General features: G+C 31.5%; 2 protein-coding genes across 5 annotated transcripts; both read left to right on the top strand.

The window, feature by feature from the left end:
• The first annotated feature begins 778 nt into the window (after nt 1–778).
• LOC105107775 (E3 ubiquitin-protein ligase MBR2-like) lies at nt 779–7,630 on the top strand. 4 transcript variants are annotated; one of them, XM_011001818.1, is made up of 6 exons: nt 779–872; nt 3,291–5,198; nt 5,787–5,837; nt 6,768–6,866; nt 6,943–7,086; nt 7,215–7,630. In XM_011001818.1, the coding sequence occupies exons 2-6, from the start codon at nt 3,453–3,455 to the stop codon at nt 7,344–7,346; spliced, it is 2,172 nt and encodes a 723-aa protein (XP_011000120.1). In that variant the 5' UTR covers nt 779–872; nt 3,291–3,452; the 3' UTR covers nt 7,347–7,630. The 4 variants fall into 4 exon arrangements, with proteins under 4 accessions (XP_011000120.1, XP_011000117.1, XP_011000118.1 ...); XM_011001815.1 differs by lacking the exon at nt 779–872 and adding an exon at nt 883–1,014; XM_011001816.1 differs by lacking the exon at nt 779–872 and adding an exon at nt 883–1,014 and having other exon boundaries at nt 3,240–5,198.
• Nucleotides 7,631–17,194: 9,564 nt separating this feature from the next.
• LOC105107776 (transcription factor bHLH95-like) lies at nt 17,195–19,816 on the top strand. Its single transcript, XM_011001819.1, has 3 exons — nt 17,195–17,633; nt 18,485–18,928; nt 19,474–19,816. Exons 1-3 carry the CDS (start codon nt 17,280–17,282, stop codon nt 19,567–19,569), a joined length of 894 nt encoding a protein of 297 aa, XP_011000121.1. The 5' UTR covers nt 17,195–17,279; the 3' UTR covers nt 19,570–19,816.
• The last annotated feature ends 1,835 nt before the right edge of the window (nt 19,817–21,651 follow it).

Genomic DNA, 21,651 nt, shown 5'->3' with positions numbered 1-21,651 from the left:
CATCCCGGACCAGGTAGGTCCATAAAAAACTTCGCCGTAAACCGAGACCGGGCCGGAGCATGACCTCGCCAAGTTGCAGTCTCATGTTAGCATCATCACCCCAGTAGATGAAGAAGAGCATCCATCAAACGTAATAATCTAAAGGTCAGATAGAAGAGTCTCTCATTCATTTTACCAAACCTGGCCAAACAATGCCTACAAAATACAAACTCCAAAATCATCCCCATTCTCAGAGTGACGTGTCTTCTTGTCTTTGGCCATTCCCAAATTCCTCTATCATTCATTTTCAAAATCCAGTTTCCTTGCCCACATAGAATCTAAAAAAAAAACAAGTTGGAGGGAGGGGCCGGTCGGGCGGTCTCGTGGGAATGCAGGAAGAGCCCGTGGGTATTTTTTTTAAATATATATTTTTTCAAAATAAAAATATTTTTTTTATTTTTTAAATTTATTTTTAATATCAATATACAAATAGAAAAATAATTTTAAAATATAAAATCAAACTAGTATAAAATAATTAATTTACCTTTTAAGATTTATTAATAGATATTATTTTTGAAAATATATTTTATTTTCAAATATATTAAAATAGTATATATATTTTTTATTTTTTAAAATATATTTTTAAAATAATTATTTTAAAACATAAAAAAAATTAATTTAACTTTAGAGCTTAAAAAAATACAATCAATCAGCCGACAGCAATTCCAACATCAAATATAAAATTAGAGTGAACAGATTACAGACTTTTCACCCATTTGATCTTTCCTTGCCCGGTTGTTTCCTCTTTATTTCCTCATCTGTATCCTTCTTAAAGGAACTGAAGCCAGAAAGAACAAAAAACTAAAAAGAAAAGAAAAGGGTTTGAGGGAGAGGTATAAAAAAAAAAAGAAAAAAAAGAGAAATATTTACGTTTCTAATTTTCTCCGATTGTTTTTTTAATTTTTTTAATTAAAATATCTCTTGATCTTTTTAAGTTTTATTTTGGATCCTCTCTCATCTCCCTTTCTCCCCTAGGTATTTCTCTTAATCTATGTAATTATTGTAACTGTTTTCGATAATCTTGATTTTTTTAGCTAATCTCTATTCATGGTTATGATAATCAGCATTCTTAATATTGACTTTGGGGATTTAGTTTTCTGGGGTTGTGTTTAGTTCTAGGCGATTGTCATAGATGAAGGAAAGGGATCAGGCTGACCTTTGCTGGATTATTTATTTATTTATTTATTTTTTGCGATTGTGCATGCATTTGATCTCTCTCTCTTTTTTTTAGCACCATTATCATCTTTTTTTTTTCTTTCAAATGTTCTTTTTTTTTTTCAATTGGTAGAGTAGCAGCCTTTTCCCATGATCAAAAAGTTCATTTTTTTCCCTTTATTTTTAAAATTTGGTTTGATTTTCTGGCTGGTTTTGTGAATGTGCTAAGTGTGATACGGTTTTTTATGCAAAGATAGGAAATATTGATTCTGCATACGTTTAGACTTTAAATTTTTATGGGTTTGGTTCAAGTTGCTGGCGTCTAATCTCGATGTTGAAATTTGCGAGCTGAAACTAAAAAAATGCTCCTTCAAGTGGTTTTCCTTATGTTGGTGATCCAATTTTGGCAAGCACATTATGTTTGATGCAGCTTTTCACTGATTATCACTGCTTGCTATCATAGAGCTTGCATTTTAGCTTCATAGCTAAGAAAATAGCGCAGATACCTTGTAGGTGAGCTGTGGCAATGGGCATTCTTTAAGTGATCGCTAAATATGACTCTAAAAGGTGAGATGATATCATGGATAGGTGAGGCATAATGCCATATTGCCTATCAAGAAGCTATTGAGGATATGGAATGTATTTCAGTCTAGGAATTGAATGGAGAAATATATGGAAAGCGCAATCCATATATCTAGACTCTTAGAGTGCATGGTATTGATAGTTTGGTGTCCGAGTCTACAATGGCCAATATCTAGTGTTTGTGCTATAAGAGCTAGAAATAGATTGTATGGAAAAAGTTAGTGACGTGGCTAGAATATTGATAAGCATGGTTTGCTTTATACAAAAAAGATGTAGCATGTATATCTGACGAGATTGGGGTTGGGACATTTGGCAACTCGAGATGGGATATGGGAACTGTCTCCATGTGGAGTGGAATTAGATATATTACCTGGAGTCGTGTTTGAATGCCAGAGGCAATCTGTTTAGTCTGAATCTTGTGTATGTAAGTCTACCAGTCTTTTCTCGAGAAATATCTGGGAAAATAATCATGACAATAGAATTCCTGAAACCTTAATGCCCCAAACAAGATGGAAAGAACTAATCATCATTTTAGGATGAGACATGAGAGAGATCCTAGTGGGAAGTTTGATATAACTTTTTGGATTTATGTATTATGGTTTATAGAATTCCATTTAACCATTAAATTGTATAATGTGGTTTTTGTGAGACAAGCAGAAACTGAAACGGGATCTTATTTATATGTCTGGTTATTCTGTACAATTTGTTGTTGATGCTTTTCCACGTGGTTCATTTACTTTTTGTGGAGGTATGGATTGCTATAAATGCTTAAAGACACCCTGAAGCTTCAATTTCCTTTTAGGGATGTATCTAGGAAACTTGTTGTCTGAGATATGGAATCTATCAATCCCATTTTTTCCCCATTAAGTTATGTCAGGATATCTTTATTGTTTTTCTGTAATGCAAGCTGCTTATACTTGCATATCTTGCCTATCGTTTGCACTTTGGATTTATTGTTTATATGCTCCAGCTGCTGATCGGTTTCTGCTTTCCAGTTCTGCTGGTATTCCAGAAACCGATCAACTGGTTTCTGGGTTTTCTATGAATGACCGGTAGACCAGTTCTGGATTTTCCAGAAACTGGTCAACTGGTTCCACTGCCTTTTTTTTTATCGTTCTGTTTTTCCAATTTTTGAGTCTTTCCTAGCTTCTGCTTTGTTTTTCTGCTGCCCTTAGTCTTCTGGATTCGGGTAACAGACCTTTGTACTTCTTGGGGTATCCCCTCATATTTTGTACATTTTTTTTTCCTTTAATACAAACTACACTTATCCAAAAAAAAAAAAACTGGTTATACTTGCATATCGTTTGCACTTTGGATTTATTGTTTATATGATCATATAAAAATTGAAGGATTTAAAAAATATGTGCTAGAGGTCTTTTTGGCTTTTAATGTGCTGTTATCCTTTTCAAATCTTAACATTCTCTGCTGCTAAAGTCTTAAAAGTATTCCCATTGACATTTCAGATGTTAGTGGCCAGGGTGTTAATCCTTTCCCCTTTTTTGGTATAAATGCAGGAAGGTTGAGGACATGCTTAAATGCATCTGGTCCTGTTGTCAGCATTGAAACAAGCTGTTACGTCCTCACAGGCGATGCTGATAAGTGCATAACGTGAACCACATTTCCCACCAAGAGGATTTTTCAGCATCTTATACATTATATTAAGAGAATTGGACCTGATGCGAAGGCAAAGGGGTGCTTTTCATTCCTTCTCTGAAACTATTGATTTTGATCAGGGATCTGTTTCAAACAGTACTGTTATGAGTCAGCAAATGCCTTTCAATACTGTTGTATCTTCAGGCAACGCATCATGCTCAAATGCTTTAACTCATGATGTCCAGAGCTTTAGTGGTTGGAATTCAGGCGAATCTAGCTCAAGGTTAAGTCTGCAAAATCAGGTGAATGATGATGGGATAAAAATGGAAGAATGGTTGTCTACTTCAGTCAATGCTTATCCTGCAGTTGGTCAAAGATCAGAGGAAAGGCTATTTGAAACAACTAATATCCTTTTCCCAGGCAGAGTCAGTACGGGGATTAGTGGGAATCAGGTTAGAAGTGGACCTTTATTCTTGCAGGGCTCCAGCTCGAATCATATCCCACCCAATGTATGTCCAAATTCTGGTCATATTGGAGACACTATTATTGGCAGACCCGGTACAGGAGCTGTCTTAGGCCTTCATCAACTCAACCCTGGTGGTGGATTAGACATAGAACAGGCATCTTCTTCTGGTGTTTCTTCTTCTGATGTTGGCACTTCATCTGGAAGTTCTGGTTATATAGTAGAGGAGACAAATGGTGGTTCAGAATCTTCTCTTGGGGTTTGGGGCTTATCCTGCAAGAGAAAGTCCCTTGAGGGTACTACTGGACAGTCTTTTCCTGGTGGAAGTTCAAGTTGCTTTCCACAAGCTGAAAGTAGTGCATGGCCTAATGGACCCAATAATCACAGTGTTTCTAGCAGCCTAAGTTTATCCACTCCCTCACCGAATACTCCAAGTGTTACTCCTCCTGAACAGTTGAACCCAAGATTTGGTTATGGAATGAGAGGAGCACCTCCTCATGCATTTCCTTCATCAAATGTTAGTGGAAATGCGGACCCTCTGAGAAATTTTGGTAGGAGGATGAGTCCTGGACATCAACAGGAATCTGTCACTTTCAATTTGTCAACAACAGGAGGTTCCAGGTGTTGGTCCTTGCAGCATTCTCGCAGACCTGTCTCAGTTAGTGACTATCTGGGGTCAAGATCAACAGAACCTGCAAATTCAAGTGCCATCCAAGGCCAGCTTCATACTATCAACCCTTCATCTTTATCAAGCAGTTTGCCTTGTTGGGATGATTTTTCAAGTTCAAGAGCTGGAAATTCATTGAGTTCCCTTATACCTGGAGGGCTAGGTGCTGCATCAAGAGAGGAAGCAAACTTAAGAAGCTTTCAGAGAAATAACGCAGACCATCCAATGTTTGCACCTGCAACTGAAATGAGAAGCATGGGACAAGATCCAACACGCTGGGGTTTGGCCACTGGGAACATGAGTACCTCGGGTAGTGTTTCTTCTACCAGAATTGGTTCTTCTACCAGAATTGGCCCCGGTTCAAGTGTCCATCCTTTTCCTACTCCCGGATGGATTCATCACAACCCCACAACACATAATCAGCAAAGAATTTCTGAATTTTCTACTTGGTCTCTGTTCCCACCTATGGCCTCTGAATCTGGAGGTCACGGTTGCCATTTCTCCCCTTTGTCTTCTGGTCCTTCCTCTGCACAGGACACACAGATTTCTTCTGGATCTAGTAGCCAGGGACATAATCCACCGCCATTTCCAAGGTCAGCACTTCTCACGGAAGAACAAAGTGATGATGTTCTTGGAATGCCCCGTTCCTTGAGGGCTTTAGCAGCTGATATTGAAGGGAGACATCGGCTAATATCTGAGGTTTGTAATCATAGCTCTCCCTCCCTACACAAGCTGGTGTGTGTATGCTGATTTTCAACTTTAATTACATGTTATTGCTGTAAAGGATATGTTCTCAGGTGTGATATTTTCTCATTTAAACGTGACCTTCAGAGTTTAAGTAATAATGAATTTCAGCAACTACTTTCTGCTCAGCAAGACTTTAGGCACAAACTTCATTCTAAGCATTGCTCTGAATCTTGTCATCCTCATTTTATATACTTTATACAACTGACAGCATTCATAATTTAAAATACTTCATGCTTGTTGCTTAAATAATTTGTTGATTGTGCTTGATTGGTTTTTCATGCTTTGCGTTGGTCAACAGTTGCTAACTCAAACTTTCCGTCCAAATCCCAGTTTCCATGACTTGGGAGTTTTTAGCCATCAGTATCAGACACCCTACTTTTAGCTAATTTTGTATACCTTGCTTGTATATTATTAAACAATAACGTTGTTATAATGATGCTGTCTAGTTATGGTATCTGTTTGGTGTAGGAGACTCTGTTTATCATATTTATATTTAAATGATTCTTGAACTAACAGATGGTGTTCTTTTGTGTGTAACAGATTCGCCAAGTATTGAATGCCATACGCAGGGGTGAAAATCTTCATGTTGAGGTTTGATTGATTCTTAAATTGAACTATATTTATTTATATTATTCTGACTATTGTTTAATGTTGTAAACTTAATGTGTTAGCTATGGATGCCCATTGCTTTGTTTGCAAGCCGATGAATAGAGGTTCCAATCTGTTATACAAACTTGAAATCATCAATGCAACAGATACTAGTTTAAGAAATCTCAAGTACACTCTGGTTGATTAAAATGTTATGATAATCATATTTATATTCTAGCCGCAAAATTTGTAGACTGAGTACTGGCTGAATTATTGATAATATGTCATAACAGTTATTAATTCAACAGAACCACTTTTAGAAATTCCATGGACACTGTTAGTTCTCAAGGATAAAAGAATGTTTGGATGTGGTCCTATTTAAAGATTTTCTATTTTAGTCAAAGGCAGAATATCACTTGTAAATTGTAACTAAGTAAAATTGGAGATGCAGAATATGTTGATCATGACTTGAGGCACTATAATTTCACATCTGTGATTTTTCATGATTTTTAACTGAATGTGACCTATCTATAATAAGTTGGAGAACAGAATTTCATGTAAAAACAAAAGGGAACAAACTAAATTTAATTCAATATTTCTAGGGAATAAAATTATGGTTTGGCTTTTATTTTTCCAATTCTATGATGTCCATAGGTCATCAACCTAACTTCTGGCCTAGTTGATCACATCTTAAGTGCGCCATCTGGCAAGTTAGATTGTTATTGAAGAAAAGTGCTTATATTCTGGAGAATGAAGCTGCGAGCATGTTCTTGCATTTCTAGGCTTATTTTTATGAATGCCTCACTAGGAGATGCACTATTCGCCAAGAGAAAAGAGCTTAGGGGCCTGCCTTTAGCATTGGTGATAATATTTGGTGTAACGCATGAAAGTAATGAAATGGTATATCAGGAATTTTGTTTTTATATCTCTCAGGACTACATGCTTTTTGACCCGTTGATCTATCATGGGATGGCTGAAATGCATGATCGGCATAGAGATATGCGCCTTGATGTTGATAACATGTCTTATGAGGTAAACTTGATCAATTAATTCCCCTAGTCATTTCACTTTGAATGTTGTTTCCTTAATGAAAAGATTGGAATATCAGGAATTGTTGGCATTGGAAGAACGCATAGGAGATGTGAGCACTGGACTAAGTGAGGAAACCATTTTGAAGTTATTGAAACAGGAAAAACATGTGCCGATCAGCACAGAATCTCCAGCAGATTTGGAGCCTTTCTGTATCTGTCAGGTACGAGCTACTTCCTGTTGATACATGTAGGAATTGCGGGAAGAAACAGATGCTGCTGTTATCCATTTCTGCTTGCTCTTCTATTATTTTCATGATCTTGTTTTAACCATTGTCTTATGTTACGACAGGAGGAATATGTGGATGGGGATGATTTGGGAATAATCGACTGTGGGCATGGCTTTCATACCAACTGCATCAAACAGTGGCTCATGCAGAAAAATCTATGCCCAATCTGTAAGATGACGGCCCTGCTCACTTGAGAGTAAAGTAGTGTTAGTTCCTGGAAATTTTATTTTCTTAAAAACAAATCAACATCCAAATACTGGGTGGATGATGTCCTATTTATACCTCTTTGGGTTTAAACCGGTTTCCTTGCTCACGAACTGCATAAATGTGATGTGCGGAACAGCCTGTGCTATAAATTGCAGCATGAGTGATAAGAGGGTCTGTCCTGTACCTTCAGAGTATCATGAATATATGAGAAATAATTTTCATGACATTGTCGGAGCTTTAATTATCTGGATACAGATTCCAATTACCTGAATATATCTTAGAATTATTCAGCTATGTACTTGTTTTGCAAATGCATATAAGCTGGGAGTGGGTGATTCATTTATTGTTCATCTACATCCAAGAATTATAATAGTAATCTAGAATGTTTTTTTTTTTTCATTCTTTTCCAACTTTGTTTTATTTTTTTTTCAAAATTACTTTTTTTTTCAATTTTTTTTTCAAATTATTTTTATTGATTTTATTTTTTTGATATTGAATTGATTAAAAATTATTTTTTGTAATATTTTTAAAAATATTGTGGATTATTACGGTGTTATTTTGCATGTTTTTTTATTTTTTAAAATAATTTTTATTGATCTTATTTTTTTTAATATTAAGTTGGTTGAGAATTTAATTTTATAATTTGTTTTCAAAATATTTTTGATTGTTATAATATTTCTCTATATGATTATAATTTGTTTTCAAAATATTTTTGATTCTTATAATATTTTTCTATATAATTTTTTTTTGAAATTATTATTTTTTAATTTTATTTTTTAATATTAAGCTGATTAAAAATTACAATTACAATATATGAAAAAAGTATTATATCTTTTTTTTGTAAATTACTGTGAATTGTTATAGTATATTTTTTTACATGATTTTTTTCTATTTTTTTGTGTTTTTTTTGTAATATTTTTTTTTAAATTATCTTTATTGATTTTATTTTTTTAATATTAAGTTGGTTAGAATTTAATTTTATAATAAAGTTTAATTATATGGGGAAAATATTGTAACTTTCCTTATAAAATATTGTAAATTGTTAGAGTTTCTCTCAACATGTTTTTTTTTTATATAATTATCATTACCATTTTTTTTTAATGTTGAGTTAGTTGAAAATTACAATTACAAGAAATTATAATTACAAGAAATTATAATTATAAGCTATTATAAATAAGAGTAAATTATGTGGGGAAGTACTATAACTTTTATCATAAAATATCGTGAATTGTTACAATGTTTTCAATATGTTTTTTTTCTTGTATTTTTTGTAAATTATCTCTGTCAATTTTATTTTTTTAATATTGAGTTTATTAAGAATTTAACTTTGTAATTTTTTTTTAAAACACCGTGAATTGTTATAGTCTTTTTCCATATGATTTTTTTAAATTATATTTTTTAATTTTTTTATTGAATATTGAGTTAGTTAAGAATTATAATTACAATATAAGTTAAATTATATAGAGAAAGTGTTGTAGTTTTTTTCACAAAATATTATAAATTGCTACAGTATTCATCTAAATTTTTTTTAAAACACCGTGAATTGTTATAGTGTTTTTCCATATGATTTTTTTAAATTATATTTTTTAATTTTTTTATTGAATATTGAGTTAGTTAAGAATTATAATTACAATATAAGTTAAATTATATAGAGAAAGTGTTGTAGTTTTTTTCACAAAATATTATAAATTGCTACAGTATTCATCTAAATTTTTTATGATTTTTTCTAAAATTATTTTTGTTGATTTTATTGGAGAAAATATTGTAATTTTCCTCATAAAATATTGTAAATTATTATAATGTTTTTTTTCATGTGTTATTTTCTTTCAAAATTATCTTTGTTGGTTTTTTTAAAATATTAATTTGATAGAAAATTTAACTTTATAATTTTTTTTGTTTTTTATTAATAAAAAAAATCATATGACGAAAATATTATATTTTTCATCACAAAACACTATGAATTACTACAAATTATTTTATTCAGTAATCATCAATACAACTATTTTCATATCACAAAAATTTCGTTTCTTCATATGTTTATATTATTTATTTAGTGTTAATTCATAATTATAATATAATTAAATATATTTATTTTATATACCAGCAGTAGCGCTAGCTAGTCTCATTCCAAAGTATTTTAAATTTGATTCACCGTGTTGCCAATCTTTTTAATTTACTAAGATTTGCAATTAAATATATTTATTTTATATACCAGCAGCAGCGCTAGCTGGTCTCATTCCAAAGTATTTTAAATTAGATTCACCATGTTGCCAATCTTTTTAATTTACTGAGATTTGCGTTTTAAATTTGATTCACCGTGTTGCCAATCTTTTTAATTTACTAAGATTTGCATCACTAAAGATGCTATCAAGGGTAGAAAAACAATAGAGAAATCATCTCCGTTCATACTTTGAGGATGCACTCTTTCAATTTTATTTATTTTAATTATGAAAATCATCACTTCTTAGCTCAATGTTTTTCTTTAATCATTTTTTTGCCAATTACATAAAGATATTATTGGTTTGCTTACAAAAATTAGAAAAACTGCATTTTATTAAAAAAAGAAAAAGAAAAGAGCGAGTGTTATTGGCAGCATGACATGAGCGTCCTCTAGCAACAAATGCACTGTGGTCTAAAACAACACCAATTACGGAATTTCTCTCGATTTTACAAACAAATAGGATATAAATAGTGGCAGTGATTTTTATTATTGTGATAGAATTTTTTCTTTTTAAATATTTTTTGTTAAAAAATTTAATAAAAATAATATTTTATTTTGCATACAAATAGGCTGTGCATAGTGGTAGTGACTTTTGTAATGTGATAGTTGTTGTTGTTTTTTTTTAAAATATATTAAAATATTATTTTATTTTAATATTAAAATAATACTTTTTAATTTTTTTAAATTTTTTTATGAAACATCTTGTCTTCAAATTGTGCCATCACGTTTGAGAACGTAGTTCAAACCGTGTTTTATCAAAATTTAAATTTTTTTACTTAAAGTTAATGTTTTTATATTTTTAAATTATTTAGATATGCTGATATCAAAATAATTTTTTTAAATAAAAAATATTATTTTAATATATCTTTAAATAAAAAATATTTTAAACCATAAATAATTATAACACTAGGAACCAACTCATGGCGTTAGAAATCTAAACCTTCAGCCTATCTAACATTTCCCGAGCCCCTCTCATTTTCTCTTTTGCATTTATAATTTAATATATTTGATTGCTAATTCTGTTTGTTAATATCATAAAAAAAATAATTTGCTTTTTCTTTTGTTTTTCGTGTTTATTTTCTTTTTCTCTATTAATATTTTAGGATGAATATCATGACTGGGGGATAAGATACTAAAGCATTGGAGGCTTTCCAGAATAATTATTATTTTGTTTTTTAAAGAAAAACAAATTTAGAGCTTGACCTTTATAACTTCAAAAAACACGTATTATAGGTTACATGCATCGTGTGGTCTTAGTGCTAGATTTCACAGATAACAGTCCTCTTTATATGTATAATGCCTTGTAATGATTGATTTGATGACATTTTTAATTTTTCTTTACTTTATCATTCTTAACTTTTTTTTCTTTGTCATCATGGTTTAACCATGTTAAATTGTGATAGTAAACTATCACAAATCTTCACGTTATTATTTTTTTATTTATGCAAATCTTCAAACTTAAGCTTATTACAAACTTAACTAATCTACGTTAACAAAAAAAAGGATACATATATATACCTAACCACAAAACCATATGAAGAACTAGGATTTATTAATATTTTTTCATGTTTATTTTTTTTGAATGGATCGAGGCCATCCATAAACATCCAAATATAGCTAGGTCTTGTGAGTTGGCCAGAGAAGCAAGAATGAGCCTAGTATGCTTTTAGGAATGCGGGTACGCGTCAAAGCCCGGAATATTGGACCTGGTATACATGTTAGCACCAAATGCATAAGCCTTGCACACAAGCCTGACATATGCGTCAAGGCCATTACGCATAGACCTGTCATGGGTATCAGGACCCAGGAATGCAAGCTCGACTTGCTTCTAGGCCCAAGCATATAGGTGCATACTTGACATTTCCTAGTCCTCGCACTTAGATGACTGATCAAGCACTCCATGCTAGGCTTGGGGTGAGACCATACCTCGCTCAGGCCAGACACGTGGCCAAAACAACTTATACCTGAACTTACCTGGCACCACGTTTATAAATTTGAACATGATGACCTTAGCCTTTAAGGGCTTTTACTTAAGCTTTTAAGAAATTATTTCTCTTTGTTTATAACGGTGTCAGCAAGTCTACACTCTATTTACACGTGATGCATAAAAGCCTCCTATAACTTACCATTTCTTTATCTCTTAGCTATATAATTTTAGTGGAAGACAATAGCATGATCTTGGGTAGGTTGAGTGGAATACTACTCACAATTTACAAATGAGAAAATAACTTTACAACCTCTCAACTCTAGTAAAGAAACAAAGTTCATGGGATATAAATACTCCTAGAACCATCTAGATAAATAATTCATTATTTCTTCATGCTCTATATATTATTTGCACTCTCTCTTTCTCTTTAAAATATTATTGCTTTATCTTTTGCTAGAAAGATAACTACTTAAACATATGAGACTCTGGAATATTTTATAGGTATTTGACTTTCTACATCAAGCTACCACCTATCTTAGGTAAGAAGAATGAATTGGATTGCAAGAACTAAATGATTAACCTATTATTCAACCACAAAAACTTTATTCCAAACATTTAGGATTTTAGAACATCATCACCATGCAAAAATACAAACAAAAACCTGAATATCCTTTGTTAAGTTATTTATGTTTCAAAATAGAGATATATTTTAACAACTTTAATGGTACTTTTGAATATACATTTGTTGCTAATTTTGTTGTATTCTCTTATTATTAAATAAGTAAGACAAGTGATGTCTTAAATTCAAGTCTCATCTTTTATAATTTTAATAATCTGATCATTAGTAAAAAAAATAGATGTTTTCAAGAATAAATTCATGATATGAATGTATTTACTTTAACTACTTATGACAATAAATATTGCATATTATTATTATAAAATTATATATTTAGAAGCAAGCAATGTACTCAATAAAAGTCAGTAGAATAAATAAGAAAAATATAGTTTAGAAAAACAAAGAGAAAACATTGTTATTTCATATCATCTTGTAAATGTAGCTATCTTACAACATCATCTAAATAATGCTTTTATTTATAGTCTAATGTATATTGATATTTGTAAGGTTAAATGTCATAAGAATATATAAAATTCAAATAAACTTGGAAATGATAAAAAACCATGAAGATAAAGAAATGGAAAAAGGCAAATAGACATCTACATACCATGTATAATTTCATAATACTCCTCCTTGGTGTCTTTGTACAACCTACATGTTAAAAACTGTCTTATTAAAAACCTTATCAAGAAAAAACTCAATGGGAAAAAAAACTTGGTTAAGGAAAAACAAATATAATGTGTATTAACTCCCTTTTATGAATATATTACCTTAAGTTTTTACGCTGTCACATTTCAATATTGCAAACATTATAGTTGGTATTGCCTTAATGAACAATTCTACTAGATTATTTTTTGAGTGAATTCACTTAACATCATTATCACCACACTTATCAAAGTCATGTGTAAAAATAAATTTTGATGAGATATGCTTTGTTATATCTTTTTTGATGCATCCTTCTTGTAATTGAGCTATGCATACAATATTGTCTTCATATAGTATGGTTAGAGTTCCTGTACTAGAAGAAAAACCACGTGATCTATGAATATATTGAGTTATGGATCTCAACTATATATTCTCAACTTGCTTTATAGATTGCAAGTATTTCAACATGATTAGATGAAGTGACAACTAATGTTTATTTTATAGATATCCATGATATAACAATAATATCACACATAAAAAGGTAAAATGTTTGAGATTGATATTTATATAGATAAGATAAATATTCTGCATTAGCATGCCTAACTAATTCATGATTATCATTATTTGAATAAACTTAATCCATATCTATAGTTCCTTGTAGGTGATGAAAAATATGTTTAACTTTATTCTAATGTCTTTAGGTAGGAGAACAATTATATCTTGCTAGCAAATTCATATAAAATGCTATATCAAGCCATGTATTATTAACAAGATACATTAACACATCTTTTGCACCAAGGTATGGTACTTCATGACTAAGTAATTCTTTGTTATTCTTTCAAGGTCAAAAGAGTTCTTTTTCACATTAAGTGATCGAATAGCCAATGAGATGCTCATTGGATGTGCTTTATCCATGTAAAATATTTTAAGGACCTTTTCTATGTAAATTCACTAATGAATGATAATCTTATTTACTAAATGCTCGATCTATAGGTTGAGATAAAATTTTGTTTTCCCTAAATCTTTCATCTCAAACTTTTTATTGAAATAATTTACTATCTTTAGTGTCTCTTCATGAGTTCCAACAATATTTAAATCATTAACACACACAACAATAATAACAAAATCAAATTATGATTTCTTTATAAAAACATATGGGCATATAAAATCATTATCTTATTTTAATAAATATTCACTAAAATGATTATATGATATGCTTTTTTTTTTTTATGGTTTTTATCTTCTGAACTGATTGGTCTGCCACATTTCTGACATACTTAGATTCATTTGCTATAATTTTAGCGGATTGTCCTATTAAGAATTCAATCCGTGCCGGAGTATTTATAGCTAGTATATAAGATTTGGTTACTCATTTTTAGTTAGTGAATGCATTTGGTAGTTGATTTGCTATGTTTTGCAAGCAAAATTTTTTTTGAACTTCTTATTTATATTGTTTTGTATGAGTAATAAATATAAAATAATAATTAAAACTAATCCTACATATTTAATTGAGATTGAACAACAAATTTGAAAAAAATAAATAAAACTCAACAAAATAATGCAAAAATTATTTCAACAACAACTAGAATTCAACACATTTATTAATACATAAATTATTAAGAGCACAAAATTGAACAAAAATAATGACAAAAAACAAAAATAATGTAAAGAAAACACAAAAACAGGACAAAAAAGGAATGACAAACTCTTACTTTAATGGCGTGCTTAATTCCAGTTGATAATTAAAAAAAAAGAAATGAAAAGAAAAGAGATTGTTAATAAACATAAAAAAAATAAAAAATAAAAAAAACAACATATTTAAGGATGAGAAAAGAAGAGAATGCTTGATTTCAACTATGAATGAGAAAGAGAATAGAAGGGAAAGAGAGAGAAATGACTTTTAAGAGAAGAAAAAAAAGAAGAAGAAGCTCTATTTGTGTTGATTCTGGTATTTTAATTTAGTTTTACCAACAAAATTACTGATGAAATATTAAATATTAATATTTTTAATATTTTCATTTGTGATTCCATTTTTAAAGTCAAAATGAAATTTAATAGTCTTGGTATTTGGTATTTTTTTACTAACGACATCACAAATGAAAAATTAAATATTAATATTTTTAATATTTTCATCAATAATTCTATTTGTAAAGTCAAATGGAAACTTTTAACTTGTATGAAAATTCTCAGAAAGCCCTCCAAATATTATTGATAACTTTTAGGAAACAAATGAACAATCAAAAAAATATTAATTATCAGCATATTGAGAAGTGTACAGTTCCCATTTTCCATTTCCCATAATGACTGGAGTATACTAATAAACACATTCCAGCAATATACATGTATATAATAAATATCTTGAACAATGTTAGAAAGAAGAGGGAAAATTTCTATAATTATTGGAATATATCGACTGACACATTTTAACAATATACCTATATGTAATATATAGTTTGTTAGTATGCCATCAATAACTTTGTGGGTAAAAATATTATATCATTGTATGATTTATTTTAATTTTAATTTTAATTTTATTATAATACTCTCTATAATTTCTATATCATAAAAAGGTATAAAATTCAAATGAATTTAAAAATGATGGATGAACATGAAGATAAAAAAGTATAAAAAAACAAATAGACATTAACGTAAATGTCATGACACATATCTCTAAATTCTCATCCATGAATACCATACAATGTTTTCTTGTAGGAATGTTCTTGCTCCCACAGGCGACAAAAACAATTAAAACAGCAGAAACAAATTCAAGACAGTACAAATCTTAAACAACCTTGCAGAAGATATTCTTATTAATGGATGATGCTATGGTGTCTTTTCCCCGTTTTAGTGAAAGAAGCATAATCATATATGGGTATTTTGTTTTAATATGTGCACAGCTCATTAATTTACACAAACCTAGCATATTTTCCTTGATATATATATATATATATATACATATATATAAACATGAAAATAACTAAATAACAATATTCGTCAACAATTTCTTTAAAAGTTATTGACGAGAAAAATTATTTTCAATTGATTGTCTCCATGATAATATATATAATATTAAAAAGTGATGCCCAAAGTACATATTCGATGCAATATTTCTTATAATAAACTTGTATATCTAATTCCCTGTAACGCCATATTATTAATTTTCTAGGGATTCATGCATGATGATATAAAGGCAATCTGACATTTTAATTAATCATTATATATATATATTCAGACGTAACGCTCTCATACACAATCTTAAAAGTTGGTTTAGAGTGCAAGTCACAAGGAAAAGAGTATACTAAATATGGTTCTTTTGTCTTAATTAAACAAATGATACTAAAGAGACCGAAAATCCATGAGCAACCACGGAATACTGTGAGTTGTTTTCCTCACTCGATTCCTCATTTAGTGATCCACTGAGTCATTATTTTAATTTGTTTTTCCTTGTTGATAAAGTAATCGAACTTAGTTTCATATATTTTGGTCGGATAATGGTTCCTTTTCTACTTCTTTCATTCGCTAATCATATGTATTATTGTCCGAAAATCATCTCATAGAACTTCTTTTATTAATTTGAAGGCTTGTTGTGAGAACTTTTCACCACAATGTGAAGTTTTAAAGTCCATTTGATATTATAATAGAGATTATTTTTTATTTAAAATTTATTTTAAATGTCAGTATAATCATTAAAAAAAATTAATTTAATGTAAAAAAAATTAAAAAATTTGAATTGTTTTTGAAATACAAAAACAAATAAGGTTAAACTTTTAATATTTTAATTTATCTGTAATTTAAAATTATTTTTTTAGAGAATCAGATTCAATTAGGCAAGTGGGCTACCTGCATACGCATTTATATTTATGTATTATTATTTTTTTGTCTTTTCTTCTCCCTTTTCTAAAATATAATCCTAGGTAATAATATAGAAAGTATTACATACCTTATATTATAGTAAGAGAGGATAATATCATTGATTAATTACAAGAGATTAATATGGTCATATATATAAAACCCTAAATTGTAAATAATATATAATAGTAAGCAGATTTTTTTGGGAAATAAGAATGTCCAAAAAAGGTAAAACCGCCATTGATTCTCTTTCCAAAAAAGGCACTTGGTTTTTCGAGCAAGATGATAATTTCTGTGGAAGGATAAATATGGTATGGCTAAGTGGGGCCATAGGAAATGTGGGACCTTGCACTACAAGTAAGAAAGAAAAGAAGCGAAATCCTTTTTGTGCCAACGCGCTTAGCTTCTGTTTCCGTTTTTTGTTTTCATGCCCAGTAGTAACGGCATTGCCTTATGATTGTATTTTGTCCAATATCTTCCACTTTGCCAGTGCCCTGCCCTCTCTCATCTCCCTCTGCCACCTTTATAAACACCTCCTCTCTCATCCCTTTCGCCCTTGTCCTCATCAAAACGCTTCCTTCCATCCCTCTCTCTGTCTGCCCATCTGTCCATTTTTTCTTATACATACATACATACATACATACATACATACATATACAGGGATGCCAGAAGAAGGAGAGCATGGAAGTTTCTTGTGGGATAACCAAACTTGGGATTTATCAAATTCTGATAATTTGGGTGGAAGTGAAGAGAAAATAGGGAAGAACATTAAGCTGCCGGGTTCGAGCTCAAATAGCCAAGCAGAAATAGGGATCAAAGAACAAGAAAACAAGGCCGAGAAGAGAGGTCAAATGCACAAAAGGAATGGTAAGGGAAGCGTAGGCGAGGTTAAAGAAGGAAAAGGAGGAGGTGAATTAGATCATGAGACACATATATGGACTGAGAGAGAAAGGAGAAAGAAGATGAGGACCATGTTCTCTAGTCTTCATGCTTTGCTTCCTCAACTTCCTCCCAAGGTAAATTATAAGTACGTGCACTTCAAGAATCAAGTCACATAAGACTAGTCTAATTTGGGGAGTTTTTTCGCTTGCTGGCTAGGGTTTTTGCATATAAATACACTCTCTGGCTTGGCCGGTTAAATCGCTTTCTTTTCCCCTCACGTTTTGATACAATTTCTTGGAGAGTTTTGAAGAGCAAGCCAGTAACTTAATTTTTAGCTTTACAGAAAGAGACTGTCTTTTCCGTATGAATCTTTTCCCTTTTTCCATATATATGCACAAGCATGGATTTTTCTAGAGGGTTCCATTTTTGTTTGCTTCACGATCGAGCATGCAGTTATAGAGGACGTGTCGCTTTTTTTCCTATTGCCACATGTACTTTCGCTTGGACTAATCAGTTCAAGTTGAACACCAGCATTTGCATCAAAGTTGCATAGGTGTAAGCTCTAATTAACCAGGTAAATTTGTGTATGTAGTTGCGGTCTCTCTCAATTCCTGCTGATCCATATATTTCCCACAGTGAATTTCAACCCCTTGTTTGTTAATTTATCGAAAACCTATTAATGTCTTCCCAACCATGACAGATAACCTTAAAATGGGTCTTAATTATTAAACTGCATCCATGTATGATGTTCTTTGAAATGGATTTTGTTTTAAAATGTAGGGTGAAATATTGTTATCTGCTATATATATATATATATATATATTCTCCCAATTTCGTTATCTTAGCTATCAACAATTTATGTACAGAAGCTAGGAAACATAATAAGGAGGCAAACTACCTATTGTTAGTTTTCTTATGTACGAATAAATATGAGAAATCTTCATAATTTAAAGTCTATTTTTCATGTACCTTCTATTTTTTACAGGCTGACAAGTCCACCATTGTTGATGAAGCAGTGAACTATATTGAAACCCTACAGCATACTCTCCAAAACTTACAAAAAGAGAAGCTAGAAAGGCTCCAAGGTGCCACGACTTTAGGTTTTGAGCCATCTTTGATTGCCCCACAAATGCAAGCAGACTCCAGAGAGGCGTTCTTAGCTGATCAAGTTTCTTCTAGTAACTTGGCAATTAGCACAACAAAATCTTTACCCTCAGTCTCAAGATATCCTGTACTCTTTCAAACTTGGACTTCTTCAAATGTGGTGTTGAATATTTGTGGAGATGAAGCCCAAATTAGTATATGCTCTCCAAAGAATCCGGGACTCTTCACCACTATCTGCTATGTGTTGGAGAAGCATAATGTCGAGGTGCTGTCTGCTCATGTTTCCTCTGATTGCAGTCGGAGCATGTACATGATTCAAGCTCATGTAAGTGATCACTTCCTCTTTGTCACGAACTATTTTCTTTTCTTTTCTTTTCTTTTGGCAATTCGATTAATAGTTATGGGAAGAGATTGTGAATCCAAATTAACTCGATAGAGACCTTTCTTGGAGAATTATATATGGCTACTTTAGACTCCACAAACCTTCGTTACTATAGACTAGTCTAATGGAAAAAAATAAATTAATCTACATATATATAAGGAATTTGCTTTAGGAGTGATTCACAATTTTCACTTCCTTTACGTTAATTTGTAACAATATTCTCAAAATATATTCACGAAAAAGAAAATAAAAGATTCTCAAATTATTAAACTTTACATGCAAAAATATTTTCAAAACTCATGATTACATGTTTTTCCATTAGACTAGTCTAATTTAACGAAGGTTTTTCACGTATAATTTTACTTATAAATTAATATAATTATCATGAACAAGAGTATTCCTTCATTATATGTAGCATTATTTTCACCTTGCAAGTTGCAAACTTATATATATATATAGTTTATCCTCAATGTGGAAAAAACAAGCAGGCACGTGGAGCTTCTGATCAGTTTGGAGAGACATTTCCAGTGGAGGAAGTATTCAAACAAGCTGCATGTGAGATAATGTGCTGGGTCTCTTCCTGATCACATAGAAAATCAACACCAAGATTTGTTATTGCAATCTTAAGAAGGAAAGATCTCTCGCTCTTCAGGATCCGTAAGCCTTCACCCTTATTGTACCTTGAGGTTGCATGTAGATCAGCCGTGGCTGTTGGGCTGGATGGGATGGGATTTTTTAAGTTAATTTTATGCATTCTTAACCATATTGTACCCTTTAAATAATCATTATTTTTTCAAGTCTCAGGAATGCAATTTCTCGAAGCATACAATTTTGCAATCACAAATTCAAAATTATCTGGATTACTTTCTCTATTCGATATTTAATTCTCTCCGAAACATGCATGCTTTACGTTAAATTGCTAATGAATCAATCATATGGCAGCTCACATATATCCAAAAACCATTCACTCAAGTGTAATGTATAGGGCTTTTCACTGAGGTACCTGTACATGCATTTGAAGAAAGTAGTGCGTTTCACTTCTTGTAATGCATCAGTAACAAGATAAACACACTCAAATACACCAGGAAAAGGGCTGTGATCTAGAAAATGAAAGACCACTGCTATATTTGTTTCGTTTTGTTTGATAATAGAAAAGGCTTTTGCTTTAACTGGTGATCACGTCTCAAGTAGTTTTTTCCGGAGTGCTTCGACATTCGAGTACTTACAGAAAATGTTAAAAAATTTATTGCATGAAATGATGGAGCATTATGAACGTTCAATGATCTCTAATTAACTTGGTCGTTGAATCAGAATTTTTAGTCTCGATATATACTCAATGAATTGAATCCATATATGTTGAGCCATATCATCTTTGTTTTTATTAATATATACAACCCATTTCCATGGAAGGCCCAGGTCTCAGTCGATCTTATTCAACCCATCACAAGACAAGCAAGTCATCTCGTTGCTTAATTGACAAAGTCTCTTAGCCTTAGTTTTCTTTTTTTCTTGAAAAACATATCGAAAATATTCTTTCTTATATGGTCTTCATTTATATTTTTGAAGAAAAGTATCATTTTAAATACATGTTGATTTAGAAGGAATGCCGATATCGTTGCTTATTCAACAAAGCTATTTAAAGCTCAACTGACCTAAGAATAGAGTGTTAACTGGCCACATCCATTCAAATGGTTGCCCTTGCTGTCATGGCAGTGATCTAAGAGCAAGGAGGGAAACCACGTGCTTTTCAAGCGTGCATGTGATCGTGGATGAAATACCCCGACCCCTAGGGAGGGAATATAATTTTGGAAGACAGGCCATTTCAGGTAATCAAAGGCAGAGGATAACTGGTATCAGTGTGGATATTTATATGCATATCACCGACATGAACTCTGAGAAGATGGGAAAAGATGAAATGATGAATCTACATTAACCAACGAATAGGAACCACACCAACTGTAGCAGGGCAATATCTCTCTCTAAGAGCTTGTTACAATAAAATGGTTGTTAACAGCAAACAGATGAATATAGGTGAATGGGTATAACAGGTGATCTTTGTACAAGCAAATAAAATAAAGCAGAGCACAAATAAAAAGTCTGCAAATGATAGTAGGAGAAGACAATTTTGTGGATGAAAATGAAATAAATTGAATGGTCATGGCTAGAAGCATGGATTTATGGGTACCCATAGACCTTCATGAGTGCTTCAAAAGGGTGTATGATTGCATCAATTCAAGAATCCCAGCGTCCCAAACTCAAAAAAACCGGGAGAAACATTAATTAATTATTGGGTCCCAAATTTTGCATATCAAAGGGGTTTAAAGACAAACGAAGTATCCTTTTGTTCCTGCTAGTTGTGACGTAGAAACCAAAGTTGGGTTGAGACAGGTGAGGACTAGCAGCCATCCCTGAGTGAAAGAGTATAAACCAGACCATGCTAGTTTTTATTCCACAAGCATGTGAAGATCATCTATTGCTTCTTTAAACCATACACCTCTTTTCCAATTTAATCGTGGGTCCCTGAGCTCCCTTTGTTCTTGTTCCTTTACGTTTCCCTGTAGCACGCTGGAACGAAGCTGTCTTTGGTAGTTTATATAGAGTCAACCAAGTTGTACCATCCCTTTACCAGCGTCTACGCTGAAGTAACTGGATTTTGATTTTTCTAA

Source organism: Populus euphratica, unplaced genomic scaffold, assembly GCF_000495115.2.
Source record: "Populus euphratica unplaced genomic scaffold, PopEup_1.0 scaffold166.1, whole genome shotgun sequence".
NCBI classification, from domain to species: Eukaryota; Viridiplantae; Streptophyta; class Magnoliopsida; order Malpighiales; family Salicaceae; genus Populus; species Populus euphratica.
Note: the sequence above shows the minus strand (reverse complement) of the source record. Positions and strands in the feature narration are given on the sequence as shown.